The sequence below is a fragment of the Aplidium turbinatum genome, chromosome 15 (assembly GCF_918807975.1).
Source record: "Aplidium turbinatum chromosome 15, kaAplTurb1.1, whole genome shotgun sequence".
NCBI classification, from domain to species: Eukaryota; Metazoa; Chordata; class Ascidiacea; order Aplousobranchia; family Polyclinidae; genus Aplidium; species Aplidium turbinatum.
The window spans coordinates 10,243,102-10,264,649 of record NC_137486.1 but is presented as its reverse complement, the minus strand read 5'-3'; the positions used below and the strand labels follow the sequence as shown (position 1 = coordinate 10,264,649).

At 38.8% G+C, this 21,548-nt stretch overlaps 3 protein-coding genes across 4 annotated transcripts in view; 2 read left to right on the top strand and 1 right to left on the bottom strand.

Moving 5' to 3' along the window:
* LOC145784635 (uncharacterized) overlaps positions 1 to 15,117 on the bottom strand; it is a 36,243-nt gene extending 21,126 nt beyond the window's left edge. The window contains exons 1-2 of the mRNA XM_082596502.1: positions 15,067 to 15,117; positions 101 to 290 (exon numbers count right to left, since the gene is read on the bottom strand). Coding sequence (XP_082452628.1) covers positions 101 to 282 — 182 coding nt within the window. The 5' untranslated portion in view covers positions 283 to 290; positions 15,067 to 15,117. The remainder of the gene's footprint in view (positions 1 to 100; positions 291 to 15,066) is intronic.
* LOC145783954 (protein CFDP2-like) lies at positions 12,362 to 13,015 on the top strand. Its single transcript, XM_082595714.1, has one exon. The coding sequence runs from the start codon at positions 12,362 to 12,364 to the stop codon at positions 13,013 to 13,015; it is 654 nt and encodes a 217-aa protein (XP_082451840.1).
* A 2,975-nt stretch (positions 15,118 to 18,092) lies between the features above and the next one.
* Positions 18,093 to 21,332, top strand: LOC145784503 (uncharacterized). 2 transcript variants are annotated; one of them, XM_082596331.1, is made up of 4 exons: positions 18,093 to 19,217; positions 19,550 to 19,756; positions 20,091 to 20,216; positions 20,818 to 21,332. In XM_082596331.1, the coding sequence occupies exons 2-4, from the start codon at positions 19,613 to 19,615 to the stop codon at positions 21,067 to 21,069; spliced, it is 522 nt and encodes a 173-aa protein (XP_082452457.1). In that variant the 5' UTR covers positions 18,093 to 19,217; positions 19,550 to 19,612; the 3' UTR covers positions 21,070 to 21,332. The 2 variants fall into 2 exon arrangements, with proteins under 2 accessions (XP_082452457.1, XP_082452456.1); XM_082596330.1 differs by having other exon boundaries at positions 18,093 to 19,756.
* The last annotated feature ends 216 nt before the right edge of the window (positions 21,333 to 21,548 follow it).

Sequence of the window (21,548 nt, the reverse complement as noted above, 5' to 3'; positions counted from 1 at the left end):
AGTTTACAGACAAAGACACAAACATACAATAAATGAACAGAGAGGATCTACCACAAAATCTTTTAATCCTAACTTGTATACAATTGAGGACAACACTTACTTTTCTTTTTTATTTTCTAACCCTTCGCCAACTCCAGCCAGCTGATAACATTTGACAGCAATTCGACCAAATTCTTTTGTTGTACATAGTCTCACCGCTCCAAAACTTCCACGTCCAATAACACCTGTTATGTCCTGATTTGTCACAATATCACGTGGATCTATCACTGGTAAGGAAGCCATTGCACCTCCTATATATCATTGAAAAACAAGATAGCAGCTGGTTTTAGTTGTTGTCCTAAATGCAACCCTGTCAATTCTTGCTACAATGGGCTGCCAAGAAACATAACGTTGATTGGATGGTCAAAAGCAGGGGTCACCAACCTTTTTTGCATGCGGGCCACTTTGACACTAAAGAGAGCTGTGGCGTGCTGCACTAATAAAATTTTAAGTATGTTCACTCTTATGCTAGAAAAGAACGCATTTTGTACCCAGCATCCAGCGTTACATGTTGTTACTATTTATCTTAGAATGCCGCAGCAACAAAATTAGTCGAACAACGCTACTGCCAGGCCAAGCTCCTTTAACAACACTTTTGACTTTATCACTTTTGACTTTATCACCTTTACCAGTTAGTTTTTCTCACTTTTGACTTCTTTAACAATGCCTAATAAACGAGGCCACTTGTTTTGCGCACTTATAGCAAGGCGAGCAGTTTCATCAGAACATTCATCGCCAAGCAAGAGTGGTGTTGTCACTTCGCTTCGCGAAAGATATCTTGCAAGTTGCAATTAACAGTTTCGGTAAACAAGGAAATGTTTGACCCATCGCAATACAGGCAACAATAGTGAAGGCAAAATATTTGTTTATGTTAAATGTTGTTGGCCATTGGGTGACCGCTTTTGGCACCAAGTCATCTGTGTACATCCTCGTGGTGCAGCTGGAAGCAGTGCGGCTGACTAAACACAGAGGCGCTGAAGAAAGGAACTGGCCTACCTACAGTACTTCAGTACTATGGCCAAGTCTACAATGATGCAAAAGTTTAACAAAAATACGAGAAACGGCGTAAATGGGTCTCCGAGTTCTAGAAACCAGAGCCCCTCGCCCGGTAGTCGGAGTCATCAATTGCAGGGCTCCTTCGATCGTCATTCAACAACTGTAATTAGGGGAAGACGAGGCAAAGCGGGACACTTTTCGTAAAAACGTAATTTCAGCAACAGTGATGGTTAGATTTAGTTAATTTATTTTTTAATCGAAAGCTTTAGTTGGTCAGCATATTTGGTTCGAAGATCAAACGGATTCTTTCTACTGTTATAGTACAAATGAAAAAAGAATTTTTTTTAAAGGTCTCACTTTGCCCCAGCCGTGGGGCAAAGCGGGACACTTCATTTTTGCATGATTTGGTATTGTTTAGCCGCTTCTCTCAAAGACAGCTTCTTGCTTTTCACATCTTCTATCGCATTCTTAATATTGATAGCCTATCCGTCCATTTACCTATTTCAGCTTTCTCTTATAGCGACGAACCATTGTCAGATTGTGTAGGCCTACCGGTACAATATAAATGAATGCTGATAAATATTTTATAATCTTGAAGGCTAAAAGAGTTATAAACAAAAATTCAATCAACAGAAGAACCACACATACAATCTAGACTTCTAGAGTTTCATATTGCCCTAATGCACTGTCCCTCTTTGCCCTAATACAGCTGTCGCAATTTGCCCCAAAGTATAACCTTTAGAAATTAACACTTGTAACCTGTAAAAGTTTTAGGTAAAAGTTGCTTTTGTTACCAACAAATACTGTCTCAATGTCTAAGATAGAAACAAAGCTACCAACAAATTCGCTTATGCTAACGAATATGGTAGCTACTTTTCCATCTCTTGCTTATAACAAACCATGCCAAAACATATTTTACTTCCTCACGACACGCGTTATGCTCTGCCAGTCGCCATTTTTTCACAGCAAATACAGTTTATAGTTGCCTAACTAGTGCTTCCGGTTAGAGCAGGGGTTCTTAACCTTTTTGTCTCGTTTACCCCTTGCCGAATGAAAAAAGTAAAATTTACCCCAACCGTTTTGGTGGCCCCTTGTGATGTCCGTGTCCAGATTTCGAGGTCAGAAATCTCGTTGCAACTTCTACTGACTTTCCAATCATCAAATGTTGGAAAATTTGCGTAATTCCTTTTTGAACTCTGTTGTGAATTGCCTTAAAACTTGCCTGAGTTCAATTTTGTATTCGTTGATTGACACGTTTATTTCTTTTACTCTGTATTGTGCCTGTGTTGCTTGTGCGTTGACTAATCAGTTCGGTACAAACCCGATCAGTTCAGTTGTAGTTTGTGAGTTTACAAACTTTCGAGACTAAGATTTCAAGTTGCCTGGCTTTTTTCGTTGTGAGATTTTTTCTAGTAAGCATGGCCGATTTTTTTGCTTGCGAATTGCCCAGAGAAGCAAGTGTTTTGCGCGGTGCAGAACAAGAAGGAAGGTGCAGTTTGAAATACAAATTTGAGCTCTCAATTTTAAATCAACTCAACCAAACTGGAGACAGGCGACCCAGAAAACAAGAAGGAGACGCCGTCTCTAAAAAGAAAACGAATGCATTCCGAAGAGGAGAACCAAACGGAAAACAACCCAGACGAAAATGGCAACAATACTACTACAGTCATGTTGAAATCGAACCAGCCGGGAGAGAAAAAAAAAACATTAAAAATGTAAAAATGGTATGGAGGATGGAGAGATTCTTGCGGCGCTGAAGGATGCGAACATAAGGTCAGTTAAAAGGTTTAATAAAAGAAATTCTGACTCGTCTGAACTAATTGCATCTACTACTGTATTATTAATCTTCAATAGCAAATCACTACCAGATCAATAAAAATAGGTTATCAACGATTTAGAGTCTCGCAATACATTCCAAAACCCTTAAGATGTTACAACTGCAATCGCTTTAGACACATAGCAAAATTCTGCAGATCTAAAACCAAATGTCTCCGATGCGGTGAACAACGCAAGCATGATGAATGCTCAAGTATAGTAGTAAAATGCTCAAATTGTGGTGGAAATCATGTCGCTATTTCTAAAAACTGCCTCAAGTACTTGAAACAAAAAGCCATTCAGAAAATGAAAACCACTAAGAACCTAACATATGCTGAAGCCAGCAAGCAGCAAAGAGCTATAAATACAGAAATGCCAAGTTATGATCTGGACTTCCCTCCTCTTGTAGCAAGCACAACTCAAACAAGCCAATTGAATCAAAATCTATCCTCTAACCAAACTAATGACAGTATAAATATAACTTCAGTCACAATGGAAAAACCCGGACCCTCTAAACCAACCAATGTAGGAGACGAGAGCGGCCACTTTATAAATAACCCAATCCTATTTCTTGCCTTTTTAGCAGAAGTGATTACAAAGGCAACGTTCGCTCAAAGCCAAAATAAAGAAATTGACATTTTTCAAATTATCACCGATGCAGCAGGTTCTAGAATGGGATTCCTAACAAACTCGGACATGCTAAAATCACTAATAATTTAATGTTCCTCACAGTGTGGCAGTGGAACTGTCGGTCAATTTATAGGAAAATCCCGGAATTGAATCAACTAATAGCAAGCTCACAAACCCCACCGGATATCATTTGCTTACAAGAAACACACCTAACTCCTAAATACTCCCCTAATATTAATGGATATCATCTCTACAGAAAAGACAGACCTGCTTACTTGGGAAAAGGAGGTGGTGTCGGAATCTGCATTAAAAGATATATCTCCTTTACAGAGCTACCCATCCCGGATACAGACCCACGACTGGAAATTATTGGAATTAAAATCGAACACCTGACGGTATGCAGTATATATAACCCACCCACAAACTCATTTGCAGGTGACCAAATAAACTGTATTTTCTCTAGCCATGATCAGTTATTAATTTGCGGTGATTTTAATGCCCACCATGTCATGTGGGGGTGCAACAACAATAATAATAGAGGGTATGCTCTACTTGATCTAGTTGAAAATCATGCAGTAATCCCCAACACCACTGTTCCCACCCACATGTCTTTAAATAAGCCGGAAAACCGATGGAACACTCTATAGACCTCACTATTGCTTCTACTTCCCTTGGTCACAAATGCATCACAGATGTCACCAATGAATTTTTGGGTAGTGACCACTGCATAGTCGCTACTACAGTCAATGTTTCTTCCCCAGATAATGGAGAGTTTGTACCATCATGGGCATTCCAAAGAGCTGATTGGGCAAAGTATTTCAAATTATGCCAAGAAAATCTAAATTCTTGTGTTGTCTCAAATGATATAAATACATATAACCAAAACCTCTCCGAAACTATCCAACACTGCGCGTCTATAGCAATTCCTAAAACCAAACCATTCAAATTAAATGGCGTTCCATAGTGGAATGACGATTGTAAACGAGCAGTAAGGAACAAAAAGATAGCACTACAACGTCTTCATCGTACCAGACACCCAACAGACATCCAAGCCTTTAAACGCCTCCGGGCAATTGCCAGAAAAACCATCATCCAAGCAAAAAACGAAAGCTGGAAAAATTTCTGCTGTTTCCTTGATAGTAAAGCAAAGCTTGACAAAGTGTGGAAAATTATTAAAAAATTTTCAGGCATAAAGGAAACCAAAAGAATTCCCACTCTTGCCACTAAAGTAGAAAGTGATACCAACAACGCCAACATCCTTGCAGATCAATTTCTCTCAGTTAGCAGCTCAACCAACTATTTAAAAATATTCCGTGAAAATTCCAGTCTTTCAATTTCGAACAATCTACAATCAAAACTGGCAACCCATTTCTACAATAAATCTTACAATTCACCCCTGCAAATGAACGAGTTGAAGACAGTCCTTAAAGGTAATAAAAACACTGCCGCCGGAGCGGACGGCATTTATTATCAAATGTTATGTCATCTACCCCCTTGCAGTTTGAATATTCTCCTCGACTTCTTTAACTACGTCTGGTCAACAGGTACACTGCCACTCAAATGGAAACATTCAATCATCATCCCAATTCATAAGCCAAACAAACCTCCTCCTACAGACCAATTTCTTTAACCAGCACCCTTTGCAAAACTATGGAGAAAATAGTAACTAATCGCCTCAGAGGGTATCTAGAACAGAACAATCTACTTCATCTTCAACAGTCGGGATTCAGAAAAAGACGTCGAACGACAGATCATATTATCAGACTCAGCGACATCATCCAAAAATCCTTATCTTGCGATGAATCAGTACAAACAGTATTTCTTGACCTTGAGAAAGCTTATGATATGGTCTATCACGACGCAGTCCTCCTAAAACTATATGACTTAGGGATCAAAGGAGCCATGCTATCTTGGATCAAATCTTTCCTGTCAAATCGTACTTTTGAAGTCAAGGTTGTTAAAGCTTTATCTACCACAAGAAAACTAGAAAACGGAATTCCTCAAGGCAGCGTTATTAGTCCATTACTATTCAACGTAGCGATCAACGATTTACCAAACTAAATTACCTCTTCTACAGCACTTTTTGCAGATGACTTCTGTTTTTGGAAAACAGGAGAAGACGTCTCAACTCTGTCTAATATAATCAAATCTGACTTTTCAAAAACCAAAGACTGGTGTGATAAACGGAGCTTCACGATCTTCGCATCTGTGTTCAGTGCCGAACTGTTTGCAATAAAGGCTGCACTTATATGGATAAAAGAGACCAAACCAAGTAACTCGGTCATCATTAGCGACTGCTTAAGTGCACTACGGACGATTTCAAATCCAACTTGGACAAAACACAGCTTAATCAATGACATACTTCTGCTTCACTCCAGCATTATATCAAATACAACAAAAGTAAAGTTTTTGTGGGTTCCTAGTCATGTAGGCATTCCTGGAAACGAAACTGCTGATTTCTTAGCAAAACTTGCTTCAGGAGCCATACCAGCAATACTAACATCAGCCATTACCCCCATCTCTGCAAACACAAAACTCAGCCTAAGTGAAGTCAAAAACCTCAACAAAGATCTAGCTCTGCAAAAATGAAATAATCATTATATAAACAGTACCACAGGCCAACTCTACAAATCTATATATCCTGACACCAAAAGTGCAGGAACCAACAAAGTACCTGACCATCCAACCGTCTTTAGACTCATCACCGGTCACTGCCGTTTAAACCAACACCTCTTCAAGATCGGATGCCACACTTCTGGACTATGCGACACATGTATGACCCCTAAGACGGTGAATCACTTTCTATTTCATTGCAGTAAATATGCAACTCAAAGAAAGTGTCTTGAACAAAATCTGAGCATGTATGGAATAAACATATCGGTGAAAAATTTTGCTAAAAATTGTCCAACTATTACACACCTGCTGGTTTTTATAAACTCCTGCAATAAGCTCATTTAAATTATTATTTTAATCACTGTAATCATCCATGTTATACTGTAGTGCACCCGTGTCGTGTTTGCTCCCAGCCAGAGATCGATCGCCTTTTACATTGATTCAGCGTCTACAGACATTGATTCGGTGTGGAAGGTGATTGATTTGCTGGCTGGGCTTTCCTTATTTTGTTTCCTTTTGTTACACCAAACGTGCAATTCCAAAGAAGTATCTGACTTTCGTGGGCCTAACCTCCTACAAGAATGTCGTCTCTACTAATGATGTGTTTAAAGTAACTACTGTATCGGATTATGTTGTGTTGTGTCGTATTGCACCCTTCACTACGCCCTGTTGTGTTCTAACTGTGCTAAATAGCTATTATAATAATGACTGTCGCTAAAAGACTTTAGATGTTGTAAAGCGACATAAAACAAACCATAACAATCAATCAATCAACCCGATCAGTTGTACAAGTGTTTAGTTGCCAGTCAGATGCCTAATTCTATTCTCAGTTATGTGCTTAATTTTCAGTAACTCTTTGTGTTTTTAGATGCTCTACTTCTAAGTTGATTAAAGCTTTCAATAAAGTAAAGTTTCATCACAATTTAATCAACTTAATTGTCATGTACGATGGAGCGGTTGATGCAGCCGTCACGATTAGACATCGACGTTAATTCACCTGCGGCTTCAAAGCAATGGCGACACTGGTCAAGAACCTTCGACAACTATATCGAAGCTCTAACACAAGCACTCCCTGAAGAGCAGAGGCAGAGGGTGGACAAGCTTAAGATCCTCACAAACTGTGTCTCGCATGTTACTTTTGAGCACATTGAAGAGTGCGAAACTTACGAAGCGGCTGTTACTACGTTGAAGAACCTATATTCCAAAACTCCTAGTGAGATCTTCGCCAGACACCTGCTCGCGACTTCAAAGCAAGAACCTGGACAGTCGCTGGACGAATTCTTACCGACGCTTCAAAAGCTCTCAAGAGATTGTAATTTCCGCGCAGTGTCGATCGAAGAGTACCGGAATGAAATGATTTGAGACTCTTTTATCAACGGGATCTTATCTCCTATTATTCAACAACGGTTGCTAGAAAATCGTGAATTAAGCCTCGAAACGGCTGTTCAACAAGCACGAGCGCTTGAACAGGCTCGAAAGCACTCCGAACTCCATTCGCAAGCACACACGACAGGTCTTGGATTATCTGCAACTGGATTATCTGCAACTGGATTATCTGCAACAGCAGTGGCCGAAGAAGTGACTAAGGAAGAAGCAAGTGAAGGGACTGTCTCAGGAAGTGTGAGTAAACTGTGCTTTTTTTGCCGGCGCCAGTATCACAAAAGAACTGTGTGTCCCGCTAGGAATTCTGTTTGTTTTAAGTGCTCGAGAAAAGGACATTTCGCTAATGTTTACCGATCGAAAGTCCAGCAAGGAGAAAGCACCGGTGCAACGATGTGTGCAATCCATGAAGCCCCAACGTGCTTAAGGCAAGCCAGTACTACCGCGGTAGTGTGTGGTACTAAAGTTTCTGCATTGATTGATACCGGTAGCTCGTGCAGTTTTATCAACAAAGACACCGCAAAGCGGTTAAACCTACATGTCACTCCTTGCTGCAGCAGTGTATCAATGGCTTCATCAAACCTGAAAAGTAATGTTCACGGCAGTTGTACTGTCGATCTTAGTATTAATGACTGCATATATCTTGACGTGCGTTTTAAAGTACTTAACCATTTGTGTAGCAATATATTGTTGGGGCAAGATTTTCAATCACAACATAACCAAGTAGTTTTTCAATATGGCGGTAAAAAAGATGACTTTATTATTTCGCAAAGTACGTGTGCACTGACCTCAGCTTCTGCTAACAAGTCCTCCCTTTTCCACAACCTATCGCCTAATTGTAAACCAATTGCCGTGAAGTCCAGACGTTTTAATAATCAAGACCAAGAGTTCACAAATAAAAAAATTACTCGTCTTTGTACTGAAGGTATAATTCAACCAAGCATTTCCCCCTGGCGTGCACAAATAGTAGTTGTAAAAGATGTGGAAAATGATAAACGCCGTCTATGTGTTGACTATTCGCAAACTATCAACCTGTTTACGGAGCTCGATGCTTACCCTTTACCTAAAATCGATACTTTAATTAACGAAATGGCAAATTATCACGTATTTTCTACATTTGATCTCCGTAGCTCCTACCACCAAGTCCCAATTGCTACAAAAGATTACATTTTTACGGCATTTGAAGCATGTGGTAAATTGTGGGAGTTCACCAGAATCCACTTCGGAGTAACCAATGGGGTACCGGCCTTTCAGAGAGAAATGGATAAGCTGGTCCAAGAAGAGGGTCTGGTCGATACATTCCCATACTTGGACAATATCACTGTTGCTGGTCGTGATCAGATAGAGCACGACAACAATGTCAAGCGTCTACTCCAAGCACTCACACTCCGGAATTGGACTCTAAACGAAAAGAAAACTATTTCATCGGTCCGTAGAGTTAATATTCTCGGTTATTTAGTAGGGAATGGTATAATAAAACCTGATCCAGAACGATTGCAACCTCTAAAAGAACTTCCACTCCCTGGAAATGCGAAGTCGTTAAAGAGGGTCCTAGGGTTATTTTCTTACTATGCTAAATGGATATACCGATTTTCTGATAAAATCTCCCGTTTGAAACAAGTGAAGTCGTTCCCGTTAAATGATATCGAGTTAGAAGATTTCGAGGATCTGAAGAGAGGCATCGAAAGAGCTTCCCTGCGTTCCACAGATGAGAATCTACCGTTCGTTGTGGAATGCGATGCGTCTGAGGTCGCAGTCTTAGCAACCTTAAATCAGGCCGGTCGACCTGTAGCGTTTATGTCTAGATCATTCCAAGGAGGTGAATTACATTATCCGGCTGTGGAGAAGGAAGCTACTGCCATTGTGGAAGCGGTGCGAAAATGGAGTCACTTTCTTTCCCGCCAACAATTCACTTTGGTTACTGATCAGAGGTCCGTAGCGTTCATGCTAGACGACCGTAAACGAACAAAGATTAAAAACAATAAAATCCAGTGCTGGTGGCTTGAATTATCGTCGTATAGTTACGCAATCAAATACAGGCCGGGGAAAAATAACGTCGCCCCTGATTCATTGACTCGGGCTTTCTGTACTTCGATATCGGCAGAGCTTGACCTCGCGAGCATACACTCAGCTCTCTGCCATCCCGGAGTGACACGATTGCTGCACTTCGTGCGTTCTAAAAACTTACCCTATTCTACAGAAGATGTTCGCAAAGTTTGTTCTGCTTGTCGGACATGCTCGGAGCTTAAACCATCATTTTATAAACCCGAAGAGAGCCAACTCATCAAAGCGACCCGTCCCCTAGACAGGATCAGTATTGACTTCAAAGGCCCCTTACCGTCTACGTCGAATAATAAATACTTGCTTGTTATAATTGACGAATATTCCAGATTTCCCTTCGCCTTTCCATGTCGCGATATGCATGCTTCCACTGTCATTAGTTGTTTAAATAAATTATTTACGCTTTGTGGGGTACCCAACTATGTTCATTCCGACAACGCTAAGTGTTTTACATCTGGGAGCGTTAAGGATTATCTGTTGAAGCGGGGAATTGCTTCTAGCACATCATCGCCGTATCACCCGACCGGAAATTCACAAGTCGAACGCTACATCGGCATTATATGGAAGTCAATTCGTCTGGCTCTGAAATCAAACGACCTTCCTATCTCTTGTTGGGAAGCAATGCTCCCAGATGCGCTTCACGCTACCCGCTCTCTTTTAAATACCTCGACTAACGCAACTCCACACGAATTATTCTTTCAATTTAACAGACGCTCTTGCTCAGGAAAATCCATACCAACGTGGCTTACACATTCCGGCCCAGTATTGCTATGTAACTTTGTAAAAACACAAAAAAACGATGACCTTGTTCAAGAAGTTCACTTGCTAGAAGCCAACCCTAACTATGCAAGTATCCGCTATCCTGATGGGAGAGAGAGTCACGTCTCAATCAGCGATCTGGCTCCTTGTGCAAAACAACTCAGCGGACGGAATCGGTTCCACGTCCCATGCCACCGCTTGACGGAGAGACCCAGCCAATCGCCTAGAATCATGAGGAAGTTGCTGGCGGTGAGCCTACTCGCAGTACTTCATCCGAAGACAGCATTGTACCTGTCTTACGCAGATCAACTCGATCTACTCGTGGGATCCCTCCTGCCAGATACGGTGACGCAGTTTCCTATTGAGCGGGGTGAATGTTGTGAATTGCCTTAAAACTTGCCTGAGTTCAATTTTGTATTCGTTGATTGACACGTTTATTTCATTTACTCTGTATTGTGCCTGTGTTGCTTGTGCGTTGACTAATCAGTTCGTTACAAACCCGATCAGTTGTACAAATGTTTAGTTGCCAGTCAGATGCCTAATTCTATTCTCAGTTATGTGCTTTATTTTCAGTAGGCTAACTCTTTGTGTTTTTAGATGCTCTACGTCTAAGTTGATTAAAGCTTTCAATAAAGTAAGGTTTCATCACAAACTCTTCTACTCCACAGATCTAATTTTGTCTGAAAACCCTGAATTTTATCATGTACATCTATAATGGTGTCGCTTTTTCCTTGCATTTGCATATTGAGCTGGTTCAAATTTGAAAAAATGTCTGTCAAGTAAGCCAATGCACCAATAAATTTGTTGTCGTCAAAGTGCTTACTCAACGGGGATTTGCGTTCTCGAAGAAAAATCTCGATTTCACCATGTAGGCCTAGTTCGAGAACTCGAGACAAAACAAGACCCCTAGAGAGCCACCGAACCTCGGTGTGATAAAGGAGAACAGCAGAGTGTTCTGATCCCATCTGATCACAAACCACTTTGAAAAGACCATGATTAAGAGCACATGCCCTGATAAAATTCACACATTTAACCATATGCTTCAATACTGCTTTCAAATATTCTGGAAGGGTTTTACTTGCCCGCAGTGCATGTCGATGAAGGGCACAGTGAGTGGAAATGATGTTATGTGTAATATTGAAAACGTGCTTTAAACTTTTAATTTATTTGAGAACTTGCCCTTTAAGTTTGTACCTTGTGTTTCACATTTTGCCTTACGCGTTTTTCATGACCTCTTGATTGGCCGCTGTTAAATACGCTTTCCTGACAACGATGCGGTATTCTCCAACTCGAGTTCAACTAGTTGTCAAAGTCAATCGTTTTTAGTGCCGCAGCTATGTGGGCGTTTACGTTGCCAGTTTATGTTTGAGATTCAAATAAAGTTATCTGCTTGTCTTTGAGAGTCCGTCCGAAATAGTCGGACGTAAAGGATAGCGCGAAGCATTACATTAGGTGCGCGTTTTTTCACCAGAGTTGTAAAGCCAGACTTAGCACCGAGCATAGAAGGGGCACCGTCTGTGCAAAGTGAACCCACATAATTCCAGGATATATTATTTTGTTGAAAGAAATTATCTATTTTTTTCAGAACATTAACCGCTTTGGTAGTCGTCTCTAAACTTTCGCACATAAAGAATTCCTTTTTCAACTCACCAGCATGCACATATCGACAGTAAACCAACAAATATGCACAGTTCGACAAGTCAGTTGACTCATCTAGCTGAAGACTAATTCTTGCCTTACTAGCTCAAATTTCGTCTTTGTGGTCAAAGTCCTAATTAGGTTGTGTACAATGAAAATGTAGCACACATACGCTGCTGAAATGAAACTGGTAGTCTACTTGCGTGGTGATAAAAGAGACGAAAACTTACATTAAGCATAAATTTGAATCAAAATCGAATGCAACACTGCCAGTTTTTTAAGAACTGAAAAAAATAAAGTTTGCCTTAATTTATGATTCAGTAAATTTACCCCCTCGGTAGGTGAAATTTACCCCCAGGGGTAAATTTACCCCCGGTTAAGAACTCCTGGGTTAGAGGGAGCCAAAGAATACAAAACGTGAGAAATCGCGATGTCCCGCTTTGCCCCGTCTTCCCCTAATGCAAAAACATTCCGACAACGAACTCAAAGAATTGCCATATGGAATGTACGAACACTTTACCAACAAGGAAAACTGGACAATATTATGGTAGAAATGGACAGAATGAGAATGAACTGTTTGGGTCTTTGCGAAGTAAGATGGACAAAAACTGGTCAATTCATGAAAGATGATAAAACAATTATATATTCTGGAGGTAATGAACATCAAAGAGGTGTTGCTGTGATTATTGACAAACAACTTTCTAAGTCAATATTGGGTAGTTGGCCTAAATCTGATCGTTTCCTTCTCGTAAAACTGAAAGCTAGTCCTTTCAATATCAATCTGATTGTTGCTTATGCACCAACAACGGATGCAGATGACTCGGAAATTGGTGAGTTCTACGACTCACTGGATGAATTGTACAAAGAATGTAAATCACAGAAAGTCAATATTGTGATGGGTGATTTTAATGCTAAAGTTGGCTGCAACAAACACGGAAAAACTGTTGGATCTCACGGCCTCGGATCACAAAACGATCGCGGTGAGATGCTCATTGACTGGTGTGAAGGAAAAAAAGCTTGCTGTTGTGAACACATGGTTTGCAGCACACCCTCGGCGTCGATATACTTGGACAAGTCCTGGTGACCGATCAAGAAATCAAATTGACTACATTATGATAAATGAAAGATATAGGTCTTCCATTTCTAATGCAAGAGCTTATCCAGGTGCTGATGCAAACAGTGATCATAACCCTGTAATTGCAACAATTAAAATTCGTTTAAACACTTTAAAACAACCGAAATGCAAACCGAAATATTTGTTAACTGCTCTGAAAGACCCTGTAACAAGAACAGATTTCTGTCATGCTGTCCTGGATAATCTCCCAGCTAACCAAAAGAAAGAAACAGTAGATAATCAGTGGGACAATCTCAAAACAAGTATTCTAACAGCAGCAGATAAAGTTATACCAAAAGAAACCAGACGAACTAAACAGCCTCACTGGATGACTGAAGAAATAAAAAATCTTATGTCAGAAAGAAGACAGTCAAAAACAAACCGAGAAAAATATAACAAAATTTATCAATCTATTCAAGAAAAATGCAAATCTGCAAAAGAACGATTATTATTTTATATCTGCTATATGCAATTTATGCATTCAGATAAATCTGACTGTGCACTATAGTCTATTGTAACTGCAAACGACACTCCTGAGTGAAACAGCACAAACTCAGCAATTAAGTGACACAAGAATGTTTACGAATAATAACAAGGCGGGAAACAAATCACCAGGGCAACACATTTTTTGACCTAAAAACTTGAAATTTTTACTTTATAATTTACAAATTTTGACCTAAGTTTGACAAATAACTTTATGCGTTTGCAACCCAAATGCGAAATACAAAGCATATTAGAAATCAAACCGTTAGGTAAGGACATCTTATTTTTTTAATAAAACAAAAAAAAATGTGGAAGACTCAACGACACCACAGCTAACGAACAGGTAATGAAAGTCACTCGACAAACTGCAAAAGATAAATATGGAGTGTCTTTAAATATCCCGAAATTACTGAGAAGATTCTGCAGTATTATACTTCTAGCTAAAGACAAACTTGAGAACATCAGGAAGCTAAAACTCAATACTATACTGTATGTATAATGGTCAGGGACCTCAGAATAATGGTTTGAGCATTTACCTAGCCAAGAACAAAGACCACGTTACCTGCCTTCCACGCCTAGCTTACTTAATATTCAATCGTCAGTAGTGGGCGAAACAAGATAATTACTTCAGAAATTGCAACAAATATACATCAGAATAGCAACAGAAATTGCAACAAAAAGCAGTATCTGTGTAGCTTTAATAAAATATCAATGGAGAAAAGAAAAACTACGTTAAAAGAAAATTTTAACCTTACCATGAAATTTGACATTTTTTACTAAATAACTTTGAAACCTCTCTTCGTGTCAGCCTGAAATTTAGTTTATGGACGTTTTATAAACTTTGAACAAGGCAGAAAAAATTTGACTTTTTTGACTTTTGGTTGCCCTACAAATCACATGAGGTTAGAATACAAAGGATGTGACACAACATCAATCAGAACAAACACAAAAGGAAGGACGACTCACAGGCCAATAATAATTGGCTGTTCAAAGACGGATCATTAGGCCTACGCTTGATCCTAAGAGCTTCCAGCATGATCTTTGTCTGATCTGCCTCGAGAAATGATTTTGAATTGGTCGATCGAAACATTGTCAGTGCACGTCACACAAGAAGTGATAAAGGTCTTTAACTGCATTTTTGGTTGTTAAATTTGTGTTTCAGTGCTCCACAAGTTCACAGCCCTCGTCAACCAATATCTGGTTGAAATATCAATGTAGGCTATGTCTGGTTTGCCTCACGCAAACAACTATAAACTTATTGACAACATTCAAAGAAAGAACAAAGTAGATTTTGGTAATCTTTTTAGTGTGCCCTTTTCAAGAAAATATGCAACAAAGTTTGTAAAAATCTAGTTAACTTTTTTATATAATCCATAGCATAGCAGATATACAATAATTCCTGATGAGCACACAAGTAGCCTACGTGTCCAAAACGTTTGATTTTATTTTTAGTTATGTTGCAGGGCTGTAGGCTACCTCTTTGAGTAACAAAATGTTAAACTCACTGAAGTTACATTATTTTGCATGTCTATACCTACAACAAATCGAACTCTCCACCAAATCTTTTTTGTGTGACCGGTACGCCGAATAACAATAAGATCCCTGGCGGTGCGTTGTTTTAAAAAGTTTAAGTAGCACTGGCTTGGTGCGATTATGGAAGCAAACGGAAGTTTTGAGTAAGACCATGGAAATTCGTGTCATGTTTTGATTGGATCATCATAGACAATTGGATGTTGGTTTTGTCAGTTCAGCATTTTTCAACTATGAGCTCGCGACGGGAAAATTATTATATCAGGAAGTTTATGTTAAAAATGTTGTCCAACAGACCTATACCACAATAACTTTGTAAAATTATTACAAAACATCAGACACATTTGTACTTTAAACAGTTCAAACCTCTGGAAGATTAAAGTTTTAATTCAACAACCTCCAATTTCCTTCTTTTTAAATCTTTTTATTTGAGTTTGGCTATGTCCAAAACTTTAAAACCTAAAATACGCACGGTTTCATCTTAACATGTAGAGTATGATCTTTGTTATTTGTAGGCTACATATTAAATGCACTAGCCTACTATTTTTATTATTCAGTGACAATTTTAATCAGTTAAGCAAAAATCTAAATAAAAGTTAAGTACTGTAGGCCTAGTGTATCTCAAATTTTTACAAGATCTATTCAACATTTTAATAGTTTAAAAAGTTACTTTAAAATCATACAAAGTTTTGTGCATATTTATTGCAGTGATTTTATTATTAAGCCACAATTTTTATCATTTAAAAAAGAAACCAAACGAAATTTTAAACTTTTGTGCCCAAATGAAAAAAAAATATGTTTAAATTTATTCAACTGTTTTATTTGAATCAAATAATATGATTGACAATCGTACAAACGATTGACATGGCGAGAAGAGCACAATAAATTGCCAAATCAGAGACTTCAAGAAACCAGCATGCCACACCCGGCTGGAGGGAGTGGGATAATTTTAAAAGGTAGGATACAGATAGCCTACATAAAGAATAACCTACAACGTCTTATTATTGCTATATTGTATACCGTACTCCAGTAATTTAACGTGGCGATATTTCATTTGTGGTAGGTAATGAACCAACATTTCACACCTACACCCACCCTCCCAGAGCGTTCGAAATGCCCGAGCAGTGAGTTATGCGCAATGCAACAGTAAGATGGCTTTCAGAAAAGTGCCCAATTGGCGTGAACCAAGACCATTACATAGCCTACCTGCAGACATAGACGACATTGTGATTATTTTTTTTCTGGCCATAGGCCTACTTTTTCTGCCCCAAACTAAAAACCACTACCATATAGTTGTAATTTGAAGTTCCTTCTGGTGCTGGTGTGTGATACTAATATCTAAACTTTCCCCAACGAGAATTTTGTGTGTGTTGACTAACTTACACGTTGGAACGATCCAATGGTCTTCTAACTTTTTTCTGGAACGACCTGGAGAGCAAACATCTTGCAACCGATTTTCAAAAAGCGTGGAAAAAACGAACTCCTTGAAGTACTGAAGGCTGAAAAACTAACACAGAATAAAAATAGCCCTCACCACATTAGGCTAGCCTTTTTTAAGTCGGGAAAAATTTAATGGGCATTTTCAGATTTTTTGAACAATTTTAGAGTGAATGTTACCTTATTAAGTGAATAGTGAATAAGAGTATATTTTGATTGTTAATTATTTGAAAGTTCAAAAACGCATCGCGGGCTGCACAAAACGATTTCCCAGGCCGCGTGTTTGAGACTCTTGAGCTAGACCGAGTTGCCACCACTTCTCAAGGGTGGTAAAAGACAGAGCTCCTCGACCCTTGGAGTGGCCGAGAGTTTTCAAATACAGAGAGAAATAAACGCCTTTTACGCAAGGCCGCGACGATTCTTATATATACATTGGCAGGTCATATTTTTTCAAGCGAATAACGAAACCAAATTGCTACGATCCCGAAGTGAAAATGAATAAAAAAAATTTTTAACACACTATTTAGCCTATATACAGTATAATAACTTTCCGAGCATACACTGTAAATGAAAAAGGTTCGTTTAGGGTTCTTTTAGGGTTCTTTTTTCGAGAAAAACCCTAGGCTTAGGGTTCTTTTAACAAAAAAGGTTCTTTATTGCAAAAAGAACCCTTTGCTTGCCAAAAGAACCCTAAGCCTAGGGTTCTTTTTCGGAACTTGTTTCGAAAAAGGTTCGTTTAGGGTTCTTTTTTCGAGAAAAACCCTAGGCTTAGGGTTCTTTTAACAACAAAGGTTCTTTATTGCAAAAAGAACCCTTTGCTTGCCAAAAGAACCCTAAGCCTAGGGTTCTTTTTCGGAACTTGTTTCGAAAAAGGTTTGTTTAGGGTTCTTTTTTCGAGAAAAACCCTAGGCTTAGGGTTCTTTTAACAAAAAGGGTTCTTTATTGCAAAAAGAACCCTTTGCTTGCCAAAAGAACCCTAAGCCTAGGGTTCTTTTTCGGAACTTGTTTCGAAAAAGGTTCGCTTAGGGTTCTTTTTTCGAGAAAAACCCTAGGCTTAGGGTTCTTTTAACAACAAAGGTTCTTTATTGCAAAAAGAACCCTTTGCTTGCCAAAAGAACCCTAAGCCTAGGGTTCTTTTTCGGAACTTGTTTCGAAAAGAACCCTGCAGAAAGGTTCTTTTCGAAACGTTTTTTTTTTAACCTTTTTTTTAGATTCTTTTAGCAACAACACTGTAAAGGAAGAACGCTCGAAAAAGAACCTATTAGGGAGCTACTGGGAATGGGGGTTCTTTTTAAGAAAAAAAACCTTTGGGGGTTCTTGAAAGAACCAATACAGGGTTCTTTCAATAACTTTTTGAGGTACTATTATGAACATTCGATAAAATACCTTTCAGGTTTTTTCTTATTTAATACTTTTTTGAGGTACCAACCTTAGAAAACGAAAAACGATGAAGCATCTTTATTCTTTACATAGGACGATAAAAAAAATACAGACCACAACAACTACAAAAATTACATAGGATGATCGATAGCGTTTAAAGAGCACAGAAAACATGCTTGTAACAACGAGATACCGGTACACGTTTTCTGATCTCCTAAAAATCTTCCGAGCATCCTGTATAATCACTGCCCATTACAATTTATTCACAAAACGCAATACCTTGCTTGTTACCTCCACATCTAAATGTAAAATGTGGGTAGAGAAAAAAGACAAGGTATGCTTAATGGATTTGGGGTACTGGATGTTAAACACCCAGTAAGTACTCAACAGCACGGCCACAGCATCCGCTAAATTATCCATGCCAATTACTTGACACCCGTTGACCATGACAGTGAAGCCATCTTCTTCTTCAAACCGTATAACCGGATATGTTGATTCTGATATTGGTGCATTACATTTTGGTAAAGGCAAGACTGTACAGTTTGTGCATGGGCAATCCGATATTGATGCAGTAAGGTTTGATAAACGCAAAACTGTACAGCTGTGAAGAGAGAAGGCATATTGCGTGACCGACAATTCCAATCGACTGAACGAATGATGATGATGATTAAAACATAGTCTACAACATTTGTAAAATGAGATGAAACGACACACGATTTTTGATTTGGTTTTTGTTTGTGCTTTTAATATGCTTGATGTGCATTAATTTAGGCTACTTTAATGTGCGTGTTAGGCAATTTCACTTGCGCTGTAACTTTTGAGCTTTCGATTTGTGACTGAAATAAGCAATTTTAGAACGAATGCAATACAAACCGATTTGCCAATTACGAATCCTTTTTTCTTTTGGCGATCAGTGCAAGAGAGTGCAAAACAATAAAGAACGCATGACGAAATAAAGGAACACAAGTAGGCGAAACAAAAAAACTAACGTAAAATTATCAAAACAACCTTGTGTTTTTATCGTTTAGTGTCGCTGTTCAGTCAAGCTTGAAGTCGTTGTTTAGAAAACTTTTTTTTCGTCTTCGTAAGCTGAAGGAAGCATTCGTGCGTCTCTTGACGTAATTTCTACTAGTTATCGTACGTTTACGGGTCAGACCAGTTTACCGGTCAAGCCAGTGTATGTGGTGACTACAACGCATTTCACAGTTTACGATAGTTAGATTAGTGTATAGACATAGAGTCAAGACATCTGCTGCTGCATATATAAGATAGTATCAGTAATTATGCCAACTATCGAAGTGCAGAAATCAACTCGTGAAGATCTGTATGCTACAATTAGTTGGTAAGATACTGTTCTTTATATTATTAATTATGTCGTACTTTGGCGATATACTGGTTAAAAGTTTGTATTCTAAGGATCCTCTCACGTCAGATTAATGTTCTCGTCTGTTGTTTTGTGATTACGCAACGTGGTCTTCTTTATACAATAACAACAACTTTATACTTTGTAAAACAACAGTTAATTCTCTGTTTCTATTTACAATTTATAATATTGTCTTCAGAAACCGTCGCATCTGGATGCCCGTCAACTGTCAATGTCTACTCTACTGTAAACCTTATTACTGCAAACCTTGTATCTATGGTTGTGTGCGTGCTAATTGTTGTGTTTTACAGTTGTTTGGCGAGGTAGAAGATGCTTTCAACATTGAGCGTCATTTGAAACAATTGAGAGGGGAGATGGCGAAGGGGGAGAGCTGTCGCAACAACGGCTTGATTCGCGACCGAATGTTGCGCACTCGATCCACGTGTTTGCACAATGGGAACGAAATGTCGGTTGCGGATCTGCAAGCGAAATATCTGTCGTTGGGAACCGCTGTTTGGGTATGTTGAACATTACGTTCATTTTTATATATATACGGCACTATTTAAAGACTAAAGCCAGTGTGACGTTCTGGTTAGTAAGGTGACTGGGATCTAGCTGACATCAGATATATCAGGCGACAACTATCAGGCGATCGCTGCTGGAACTTGTTAGCTCAGTGCAGTAAACTCACAGTATAAACACAGAAGCCTGATTAATTGACAAATATATTTCGCCTTTAAGGATTATTATCCAACTGACCCTGTGTTTATACTATGAGTTTTAATATATCCTATATAGTGACAGAAATCGTGGATGTATGTGAGGGTTAATTTGAGGTTTTTGTCTTTCCAGATGATCGAAGAAATGAACAGTCTGGTGCAAAAAGATTGTGTTGAACTGCTCTCAGAAACTAGCCACCACCGTTTTTATCAGGACGTTAAAAAGCAGAAATTGCCGGCGGACATTCTGAACTTACAGGTAACATAACTAAACTTGCATTTTCATTATATCAAGTTAAGTTTAAACTATCTTTTTTTGCTTGAGGAGAAGGGTTTACAATTGACGTCACCCAGCTTTTCACCCCCTCCTCCAATATCAACTTTCAGGTACCCTCCCCAGTTACCGGTTGACGTTGAACGCTCCCTAATTTGTAGTTCGTACAGTTTGTATAGCAACTATTAATTAATAGATAATAATAGATCATTTTTTAGAGAAGAACTAGTTTAATCCAAGCTGGCTATACTCACGGTACCGTCACTCTTTCATGAGAGTTATCATGGCTACATCACAACCAATGCAATAAGCATCAATTTTCAATGCATGCTTTGTTACGGAAATTGGTGGTTATAATTAAGCTAATTAAGAATGTAAAAGTTGATTAAGAACATTACTGATGTCCTGCATGGCGAGCCATCGCACTTGATTGATAAATCGCTAAATGTGATACGAAGTAAAAGGCTCTTGGTTGTGTGTCTCCCACCCATTGTAGGCTATTTGTTTGGTGAAGTGAATGTTGCTCAATGCCCGCACTTGTGCTGGCCATCGAGTTGATATATAATATGCTCATTGTTTGTTATAGAATCCAGAATCAACATATCCGGTTATACAGTTTGAAGAAGAAGATGGCTTCACTGTCGTGGTTGACTGGTGTCAAGTAATTGGCATGGATAATTTAGTGGATGCTGTGGCCGTGCTGATGAGTACTTACTGGGTGTTTAACATCCAGCACCCCAAATCCATTAAGCATACCTTGTCTTTTTTCTCTACCCACATTTTACATTTAGAACAAGCAAGGTATTGCGTTTTGTCAATAAATTGTAATGGGCAGTGATTATACAGGATGCTCGGAAGATTTTTAGGAGATCAGAAAACGTGTACCGGTATCTCGTTGTTGCAAGTCGATCATCCTATATAATTTTTGTAGTTGTTATGGTCTGTATTTTTTTATTGTCCTATCTGTAAAGAATGAAGATGCTTCATCGTTTTCTTTACACTTGTTCATTTCTACAAAACACGATTTCTTGATAATCGTGTTTTGTGAAGGTATTTGCTTTGTAACCGTCTTTTTCAATAAAACCTTAAGCATCAGTTATAGCACTGTAAGTTTATCTAAAGGTGTCTATTGGAATCATAGGAAGGTTGGTGCCTCAAAAAAGTATTAAATACGAAAAAAACCGTGAAAGGTATTTTGTCGAACCTTCAGAAGGTTCATAATAATACCTCAAAAAGGTACTAAATAAGAAAAAACCTAAAAGGTATTTTATCGAGAGTTCATAATAGTACCTCAAAAAGGTACTAAATAAGAAAAAA